Raw genomic sequence first — 10,520 nt, 5'->3', positions numbered from 1 at the left:
GAAGAGGCCTATTCTAACCTACCTGCCCAGAAACTGGACTTCCCCTCGGTGGTGGTGTGGTATAGACGTGTAACGACCAAGTTCTCCATGAGGTCGACTCACTTTGTAGCCAGCAAACTGAACCCTGAAAAGAAATGCACATATTAGTGTCAACTAAGTTCCAGGTCACTGCAAAAACTATCAAAGTGAAGGTCTATTTACAATATTTACTATGAACTATTTACAATATTAACTATACTGTATAGATGCAACATCATTAAAAAGCAATAGATTTTGGTTACAATAGATTTGGCCAAGATTAATTTATTCTATGTACAAATGTTTTTCATGACGGGGTTTACTCAAGATAAAGTAAGTAGTATTTGGACATAAAAGAAGTTTACTTAGCTGGGCAATTAGTATACGTCTTTAAAACTAATGAGAGAGCATATTCATATTGATCTTCATATTCAGTCTACATTTTTATATAAAATACACTTACATTTATATAAATGTACTTGGTTTATACTGATAAGTATACAGAAACATATATTTAGCCTATTGCACTTAATCTTTTAATCGAGGTATACTTAAGAAAATTATAATTTAGTATTCTAAGTATACTTGGCTTGTAGTTGTATTTACATTTTTAATAGATTAGCCTATTTGTAACACATTATGGATTCTTTGAGATAGTACTCCAGTTTTACATACTATCTTCCAAACTTAAGTTTATAGTAACAAGTCACATATTTGGGATGAGCTTATAAGAAATAGTGCATTATCTTTTTGTTGTTGCTGTTGTTGTTGTTTTGTTTTGTTTTGTTTTTTGTTTTGTACAAAGTGCTGTTAAAAAACAGAAACAGATAGATGATAATAACATGATGATAATCTCATTAAAAAAAAAAGTATACTTTCAGTATAAAAAGTTGTTTATTGAGAGTATACTTCAAAATGTATTGTACACATAAACCAAAGTGATCTAGAAGGATAGTTACATCCACCAGCTGAAGTGCCTATGATCTCCACCAGAGGGCACTCCCTCCGACTCCTTGTTTCCCATATCCAATTGCCTGTACTCATTATGGTGTGATTGTGTTCAGCTGTGTGTCATTAACTTGTTAATGTTTGCCTGTATAAGCTCTGTTTTCACTTTCACTTTGCAAAGACTTGCTGTGTTACCACTGCATTTCTGAGTACTTACTCTGGGTTCGTGTGTTATGGTTCTGATCTTCTGACTGGTTTCCTGTTTTTTTTTTTTTTTTTTTTTTTTTTTGCTTGCCTGTGTCTTGGACTCTGTTTGATATTTGGATTATTTGCCCTGTGGTTTTGACTCTTTGCCTGTTATGTGGATTAGGGTACAACGGGGCTAAAGGCGCCTTTGATTTTATTTTCCTCTAAACCACTAGATGGCACAAAAACTTGCCGTAGCACTTTCCTAAACTTCTGTATTTTCAAAATGCACATGCAAATTTGTCTCATCCTTGACGCGATCGCGGGCAGCAGCACAAAGTTGATTCTGAGGTAGTTTGATCTAATATTTAATGTTTTTTAAAATGTTGTTTATTTAAGTAGCAAATAAGAATCCATTAAATTAATGTTTGTATTTTCAGACAAAGGTCGTCTTAAAGAATTTCAGTTTTGTTCAAGGTAATTCAAGCAACAGTTTTTCAATAACGGAAGAATATGTAAAAGTATGGTATTTGGGGTAAAAGGCGCCCCTGTTGTTGGGGCAAAAGGCACAGTAATTAACATGATAATGAATAGGCTGACTTTTCCATTTCTTGACATGACATTGTTAGATTCAAATAGCAAATATCATATATCAAATTGGGTATCCATCTTAGAGATAATACCCATATTTATAATAAAAGACTCATATTTTAAAATATATTAATCATATCATAATATCATTTATTGTTACTACTGTAAATCTACAGGTGCTGGTCATATAATTAGAATATCATCAAAAAGTTGATTTATTTCACTAATTCCATTCAGAAAGTGAAACTTGTATATTATATTCATTCATTACACACAGACTGATATATTTCAAATGTTTATTTCTTTTAATTTTGATGATTATAACTTACAACTAAGGAAAATCCCAAATTCAGTATCTCAGAAAATTAGAATATTACTTAAGACCAATACAAAGAAAGGATTTTTAGAAATCTTGGCCAACTGAAAAGTATGAACATGAAAAGTATGAGCATGTACAGCACTCAATACTTAGTTGGGGCTCCTTTTGCCTGAATTACTGCAGCAATGCGGCGTGGCATGGAGTCGATCAGTCTGTGGCACTGCTCAGGTGTTATAAGAGCCCAGGTTGATCTGATAGTGGCCTTCAGCTCTTCTGCATTGTTGGGTCTGGCATATCGCATCTTCCTCTTCACAATACCCCATAGATTTTCTATGGGGTTAAGGTCAGGCGAGTTTGCTGGCCAATTAAGAACAGGGATACCATGGTCCTTAAACCAGGTACTGGTAGCTTTGGCACTGTATGCAGGTGCCAAGTCCAGTTGGAAAATGAAATCTGCATCTCCATAAAGTTGGTCAGCAGCAGGAAGCATGAAGTGCTCTAAAACTTCCTGGTATACGGCTGCGTTGACCTTGGACCTCAGAAAACACAGTGGACCAACACCAGCAGATGACATGGCACCCCAAACCATCACTGACTGTGGAAACTTTACACTGGACCTCAAGCAACGTGGATTGTGTGCCTCTCCTCTCTTCCTCCAGACTCTGGGACCCTGATTTCCAAAGGAAATGCAAAATTTACTTTCATCAGAGAACATAACTTTGGACCACTCAGCAGCAGTCCAGTCCTTTTTGTCTTTAGGCCGGGGCGAGACGCTTCTGACGCTGTCTGTTGTTCAAGAGTGGCTTGACACAAGGAATGCGACAGCTGAAACCCATGTCTTGCATATGTCTGTGCGTAGTGGTTCTTGAAGCACTGACTCCAGCTGCAGTCCACTCTTTGTGAATCTCCCCCACATTTTTGAATGGGTTTTGTTTCACAATCCTCTCCAGGGTGCGGTTATCCCTATTGCTTGTACACTTTTTTCTACCACATCTTTTCCTTCCCTTCGCCTCTCTATTAATGTGCTTGGACACAGAGCTCTGTGAACAGCCAACCTCTTTTGCAATGAACTTTTGTGTCTTGCCCTCCTTGTGCAAGGTGTCAATGGTCGTCTTTTGGACAACTGTCAAGTCAGCAGTCTTCCCCATGATTGTGTAGCCTACAGAACTAGACTGAGAGACCATTTAAAGGCCTTTGCAGGTGTTTTGATTTAATTAGCTGATTAGAGTGTGGCACCAGGTGTCTTCAATACTGAACCTTTTCACAATATTCTAATTTTCTGAGATACTGAATTTGGGATTTTCCTTAGTTGTCAGTTATAATCATCAAAATGAAAAGAAATAAACATTTGAAATATATCGGTCTGTGTGTAATGAATGAATATAATATACAAGTTTCACTTATTGAATGGAATTAGTGAAATAAATCAACTTTTTGATGATATTCTAATTATATGACCAGCACCTGTATATTAAATAGGCTATTATGGGATCTGCTTCAATGCTTTCAGAATCTTTACTTTTTAAAATAATTTTGTTTCTGTATTTTTAAAATCTATTTTTATATTTTATAGATAAAAATATATATCACATAGGCCTATTTTAATGACAGTATATTTACTGAGCAAACATGAATTATTTTATATATCAAAATAAACAGAAAATAGTACAAACTTTGCTAAAGTTATTCTTTTGAACAAGTATTAACCTAGTCATTATTAAAAACATTATTTTAGCTAAAGTATTTGTATAAATACTGTGTGCCTTTTACCCGATGCTCACCACCTCATACATTTATACGATTTTTAAACAAAATCAACCACTTTATGATTTTTTTTTTTTTTTCACACAAAATATGTTGCTCCATCAATGTCCAATACAAACATATATATTTTTCCTGCAACCATATACTTTGAGAGTAGTGAAAAGCACAATTTTTCCTAAGGTGTGCCTTTAGCCCCGTTGTACCCTACCCTTAATAAAGCTGCATTTGGATCTTCTAATCCTGTTTCCTAACAGATGTAGGTATACTGTTCATTTACTAACTATAAGTTCACTTGTAGTATAGTTCACAGAATAGTTACAATAGAAGAGAAAACCTTAGTCTGCTGTTTTTACGCTTAAAGTAGACTTTGACTTTTAACCATACTTTAAGTGGGCCAATTTAGTCCCAAGAAGTACTGAAGTAGTACACTTACAAATATACTAGCAGTACATTGATTTTTAGTTTATTTACTACATAAAGTATGCTATTCAGTGTACTTAATAAAATAAACATAAACTATACTTCTTTCTTTTTTTCTTTTTTTTTTGTAAAAGTAGTCATCTGTTCTCAAAATTGTGATATCTAGGAAATGACCTTCTCCATGTAAAATAAAACAGGTTTTATTAGGCTACAGATACGACTGGAGTCTTCACTTTGTGCGAGTGCATATGATTTTAACATATTTAAAAGTATTATTCATCTTTTAGCTGTAAACTGTTAATTGAGTAAAAGATTAATGGGAGTTCCTATAACGGCTGTTGTCAGTTATTTCTTTTATACTATGTTTTTAGTTGGATCTAGACAGGGAGTGTCTCTTTTGAAAAGACAAGACATCATTGTGTTGCAAAATCCTGATAATTGTTCTGAAGAGTTTCAACCTCGTACCTGTTCCAAAGGTCGTCGTCTTCCCCTCCCCAGCCCCAGAAAGCATTGGGAAAGCCATTTATCTTTCTGAACTGTTCCACGGTCATCCCACTCACCCCACCAAAGAACTCTTCATATGGAAGCCTACATATTCAAAGAGGTGCATTCAGAACCAAACATCACACATAAATCATACACAAACTGAATAACAATTCAAAATCGCACGTCATGAAAACTTACATGTAAGAGTACTTGTTGAGTTTGACCGCAAAATGTCTTGGCATTTTACCACAACCATAGTAGTTGCGGTCATTTTCCAGAATGTGGTCAACATCGTGAAATATTAAGCAATCCCAGTTCAAGTCCTTCATTGCCTCTTTGAAACCGACATTAAACAGCATGGCACGATTGAAGGGTTCATTTCCTGTCTGTGGACACACACATTTTTTAAACTTCCTGTCCTTTACTCTTAGCACTACTTTAAAAATGACTATTTTACAATGAAATAGGACTTACTGACTTACAACTGATGCTGTAGACTGTGTTCTTGTTAGCGCACAGTCTCCAGCATCAGTCGCTCGCGTGCCTCTTGAGGTCAGGGCAGTGACACACAGCTCTTATAGCTGGCCTCCATTACACTCACCTGTTCAATGACATAGAAGCCGAATTGCAATCTCTGCCTCTGCAGTGCTGGGATCAGATGTCGGAAAAGTATTGGAAGGTGCTCATGGCGATTTCGGAAAGGAACCAAGATGGCCACCTAAAACGTGAAATAGGAAAATGACAGCAAAAATTAGGAAAATTAATTGTCACCCTTACAGAAAAACCACATGAATTTCCCATGCGTTCCACTATATACTGAATATTTAATATGTATTTGATGTTTATTTGGTGTTTTCTTAAGTCTGTACCAATGTTGTATCTGATTTAAAACTTACAAATACAAAAATACTGATGATTCATTTCCATGAAATAGTTATTTTGTCCATTTCAACTAATTGTTTCATTACACTGATTAACTGACTAAACTGCTTCATCACTCAATGTCAGTGTCCCATGTTGCATTTTAAGGGCCAAATTTACTAACAAATTGCGCCAGCACAAACTCTCTTTTGGCGTTAAAAACTATACTGTCAGGATTTACTAAAGACATGCAGTGAAAAAATAGTGCTGAAAAGGCATGGACAGTTATTTTTTTGCGGCTGACCTTATTGCATATGCTTTTGTAGGAGTTTCCCTTTCAGATGCAAAATTTATGGGCGGAGAGTATTTAAATAAATCATTCAAGGTCATTTACTGAGGTTTGCGCTAGTCAATTTACTGGTATTTGTGCCATTATTTACCGCCCAAAAAAAGCATGTCTTAAACCAGATGCTAATTTGCACTGCTCTTGTTAGATTGCGTTGGTCGTTATGGAAATGATCCAGCTGCGTCTGTGTTCTTTAATTTGCGTGTTGTCAGTGGATCACGCGCTGAACTTTCCAGTCCCATAGACACTTTTTTAGAATTGCACTCTCAAGCTAATTTGCCCTGTTTAGTAAATCTGGTCCTAAGTGTTTTAAATTTTACATATTACATAATTTTACTTATTACATAAGGTTAATTCAATGCGATTTAGATGAATCAGGTTAACATTCTTAATTTGTCCAAAACTATTAAGTTCAATTATCCTAAAATTAACATCAAACAAAAATTAAAAATAAGTAATTCAGTTTAATTGATTAGATTATTTAATGAATGCATTCAAGATCAATTTTTACAACTTTTACAAAAATTATCTAAGAATAATATTAAAATCTTTACTCTGTAAAGACTTTTATTGTTAGGTATTTGCCAGAAGACAGTTTTGTTACATGGAATGCCCATAGTAGTTGTTTTTTATTATTAAAACAACTTTAATTCTTGTTAGCAGGTCCTTAACCCAAGCACAAGTGCAACACTTCACAACAATGGTAACCCCAAAACCATTAACATAACAGAAACTTTTAAATACCAACATAATAAAACAGTAACCATTAAAAAGACACTCCATTTTCTCATCTTGCTAAAAAATGCTTAAAATAACACTTTATTTTAACATTTACTCTCTCAGTTCAGCCCCTTTGCAAAGCATGATGGGAAGTAAAAGTCCTGTTTGATTAACTCCTGGTTAGGTTACTTGACTGAAACATGTTATTTCAATATGAAAATATCAAGTTAAGTCAAAGAGTAATCGTTTCAAGTCAATTTAACATGAATCAGTCACATTTAAACCAGAAACCTGATACAATGGTGTTGAATCAAAATAAATTGTTTAAATAAAGTGAACAGCATCAAAAATCATCTTCAACCCATCCTGCAACACAGCTTTTCATGCAAAACACTTTTGTTCACTGGTTGAGTTCTATACCTCAGATCACAACACTTCTGAAGAAAGAAAAAAGTAGACAACACAGTTTCACTACACCAGTAGGAATTAACTGACTAACCTTCCAGCGTGGGAGACAGTCGTGAGGTTTCCAGTGACCTCCGAGAGACAGACTTGGATCTGCCTGCTTGAGAAGTTTCTCAATATCTGATAAAGCGATCTCACTCATGTTCACCTTCAATCGGCCCTCTGACAGACAGGAAGAGAGAATACTCATATTGTTATGATAACTGCTGTTGATCATATATATTTTTGTCACAGTCTCTGTTCAAATGTGATCTTATAAGCACATAGCTGATGACACCAAGAACATGTTGTTGTCTGTACCAAAACCAAGTGAAAACCTAGTTTTGAAAACTTCAAGTGCATGTTTATGATGCATGTTATATTGGATGTCAGAGAAGAAGTCTGTACATTAAGTCTCTGCACTTACTGAAATGTGAATTAAATTGAATGTGAACTTACTCATGGATGGCAGTTTCTCCGGGCAGACCTGATCGGGCTTGTATGTGAAGCCATCCGGGAGGTAAGGAGTGGTGGGAACATCTGTCTCGTTGAAGTTAAACTCATATGGGTAGTCTAGAAAATGAGAGAATCAAACATTCATGCATCAATACATTACAAACATCACCACTATCTTCCTGAGACCCAGCAGTTCTTTTCTGTCCATTCTTTTTTTCCCCCCTGAGACCACATATTCCATAAACCCTGGTGTATCCTAAAGCAATGTTTCTCAACTCCAGTCCTCAGGATCCACCTCCAAGAATGTTTTAGATGTCTCCCTATTCAACACGCTAAAAAGCTGATGAGTTGAATCAGGTGTTTTAATTAGTGAGATATCTAAATCATTGTGGTAGATCTGGAGTCGAGAAATACTGTCCTTAAGCCCATCCTACATTCAAAAACACAATATACAAACCCGATTCCAAAAAAGTTGGGACACTGTACAAATTGTGAATAAAAAAGGAATGCAATAATTTACAAATCTCATAAACTTATATTTTATTCACAATAGAATACAGATAACATATCAAATGTTGAAAGTGAGACATTTTGAAATGTCATGCCAAATATTGGCTCATTTTGGATTTCATGAGAGCTACACATTCCAAAAAAGTTGGGACAGGTAGCAATAAGAGGCCGTAAAAGTTAAATGTACATATAAGGGACAGCTGGAGGACCAATTTGCAACTTATTAGGTCAATTGGCAACATGATTGGGTATAAAAAGAGCCTCTCAGAGTGGCAGTGTCTCTCAGAAGTCAAGATGGGCAGAGGATCACCAATTCCCCCAATGCTGCGGCGAAAAATAGTGGAGCAATATCAGAAAGGAGTTTCTCAGAGAAAAATTGCAAAGAGTTTTAAGTTATCATCATCTACAGTGCATAATATCATTCAAAGATTCAGAGAATCTGGAACAATCTCTGTGCGTAAGGGTCAAGGCCGGAAAACCATACTGGATGCCCGTGATCTTCGGGCCCTTAGACGGCACTGCATCACATACAGGAATGCTACTGTAATGGAAATCACAACATGGGCTCAGGAATACTTCCAGAAAACATTGTCGGTGAACACAATCCACCGTGCCATTCGCCGTTGCCGGCTAAAACTCTATAGGTCAAAAAAGAAGCCATATCTAAACATGATCCAGAAGCGCAGGCGTTTTCTCTGGGCCAAGGCTCATTTAAAATGGACTGTGGCAAAGTGGAAAACTGTTTTGTGGTCAGACGAATCAAAATTTGAAGTTCTTTTTGGAAAACTGGGACGCCATGTCATCCGGACTAAAGAGGACAAGGACAACCCAAGTTGTTATCAGCGCTCAGTTCAGAAGCCTGCATCTCTGATGGTATGGGGTTGCATGAGTGCGTGTGGCATGGGCAGCTTACACATCTGGAAAGGCACCATCAATGCTGAAAGGTATATCCAAGTTCTAGAACAACATATGCTCCCATCCAGAAGTCGTCTCTTTCAGGGAAGACCTTGCATTTTCCAACATGACAATGCCAGACCACATACTGCATCAATTACAACATCATGGCTGCGTAGAAGAAGGATCCAGGTACTGAAATGGCCAGCCTGCAGTCCAGATCATTCACCCATAGAAAACATTTGGTGCATCATAAAGAGGAAGATGCGACAAAGAAGACCTAAGACAGTTGAGCAACTAGAAGCCTGTATTAGACAAGAATGGGACAACATTCCTATTCTTAAACTTGAGCAACTTGTCTCCTCAGTCCCCAGACATTTGCAGACTGTTATAAAAAGAAGAGGGGATGCCACACAGTGGTAAACATGGCCTTGTCCCAACTTTTTTGAGATGTGTTGATGCCATGAAATTTAAAATCAACTTATTTTTCCCTTAAAATGATACATTTTCTCAGTTTAAACATTTGATATGTCATCTATGTTGTATTCTGAATAAAATATTGAAATTTGAAACTTCCACATCATTGCATTCCTTTTTTATTCACAATTTGTACAGTGTCCCAACTTTTTTGGAATCGGGTTTGTATAAACATCTTCTATATACATCTTATTAAACACGCTCATCAAATCAATGTTGCAAAGTATTATGTTAAAGAGGTACACTGGCTTCAAAGGTGCCTTGTTTTATGAATGAAAAATATGATTGGCTAACGACTCTTTCTACAGAGTATGGGATTGCAAAACTTTTTTTTGGTGGGTTTCAGAAGGATATCACAATGCATTTATTTCCTGAGGATATGACATTGCTGTTGACTGTGTACACTGTTCTTTATCACAATGATGAGAATATATCATGAGTGTTTTGTACCTGTGCCGTTGATGTTATATGCAGTGCGGACCATCTGCTCAAGAACTTGAGCTCCCATATACCTCATATTCTCACGGATCTGGATTCCGCGGGCCTGAGCCATGAACAGGTATTCATTAACTGACGAGAGAGAGAAAGAGAGAGAGAGAGAGAGGAGGCTATTATCAATAGAAAAACTACATACTGTACATACTGACACAACACATAATTATTATGGCCGTCAGTCCGCAACTGCTGTGAGACTGTAACATTTGGGCCATAAGAATGATTTCATCTGCAAAAAGAACAACAAGAGAGAAGAATAAAGGAATATTTAACATAAAATGAAATGTCATTCCATTTCTTTTATTCATAGAACAAAAAAGGAAATGTTAGGAAGAATGTTCATGCTGCTATTTTCCATATAATGAACTTGAATGGTGACCAGGGGCTGTTACAGCACGTGACAATTGTAATATATTCCAAGTGCTCTCAAGCCATGTGATAGGAAAAGTTATTCATTATTAATTCAAATTCTTCCCATCCACTACTTAAATATGCACATATTTTGGCTGAGGAGAGTATCAATGAATATCTGAATCTCTGAATTAAATCTGTTCAGCGATAAAGCAATCATGTCTTTTCAGAAAA

At 36.2% G+C, this 10,520-nt stretch overlaps 2 protein-coding genes across 6 annotated transcripts in view; one reads left to right on the top strand and one right to left on the bottom strand.

Annotated features, from left to right (window-relative positions):
- Positions 1–10,520, top strand: part of LOC127505175 (uncharacterized) — a 456,255-nt gene that overhangs the window by 35,933 nt on the left and 409,802 nt on the right. The window lies entirely within an intron of this gene.
- b4galt5 (UDP-Gal:betaGlcNAc beta 1,4- galactosyltransferase, polypeptide 5) overlaps positions 1–10,520 on the bottom strand; it is a 198,397-nt gene that overhangs the window by 5,599 nt on the left and 182,278 nt on the right. For 2 of the 5 annotated variants that reach the window (XM_051880569.1, XM_051880567.1), the window contains exons 2-8: positions 9,891–10,010; positions 7,563–7,676; positions 7,159–7,286; positions 5,334–5,450; positions 4,931–5,118; positions 4,712–4,834; positions 23–124 (exon numbers count right to left, since the gene is read on the bottom strand). In XM_051880569.1, the coding sequence (XP_051736529.1) occupies positions 23–124; positions 4,712–4,834; positions 4,931–5,118; positions 5,334–5,450; positions 7,159–7,286; positions 7,563–7,676; positions 9,891–10,010 (892 nt within the window). The remainder of the gene's footprint in view (positions 1–22; positions 125–4,711; positions 4,835–4,930; positions 5,119–5,333; positions 5,451–7,158; positions 7,287–7,562; positions 7,677–9,890; positions 10,011–10,520) is intronic. The other 3 variants (XM_051880570.1, XM_051880571.1, XM_051880568.1) reach the window with 3 other exon arrangements.

The sequence above is a fragment of the Ctenopharyngodon idella genome, chromosome 22 (assembly GCF_019924925.1).
Source record: "Ctenopharyngodon idella isolate HZGC_01 chromosome 22, HZGC01, whole genome shotgun sequence".
Classification (NCBI taxonomy): domain Eukaryota; kingdom Metazoa; phylum Chordata; class Actinopteri; order Cypriniformes; family Xenocyprididae; genus Ctenopharyngodon; species Ctenopharyngodon idella.
Note: the sequence above shows the minus strand (reverse complement) of the source record. Positions and strands in the feature narration are given on the sequence as shown.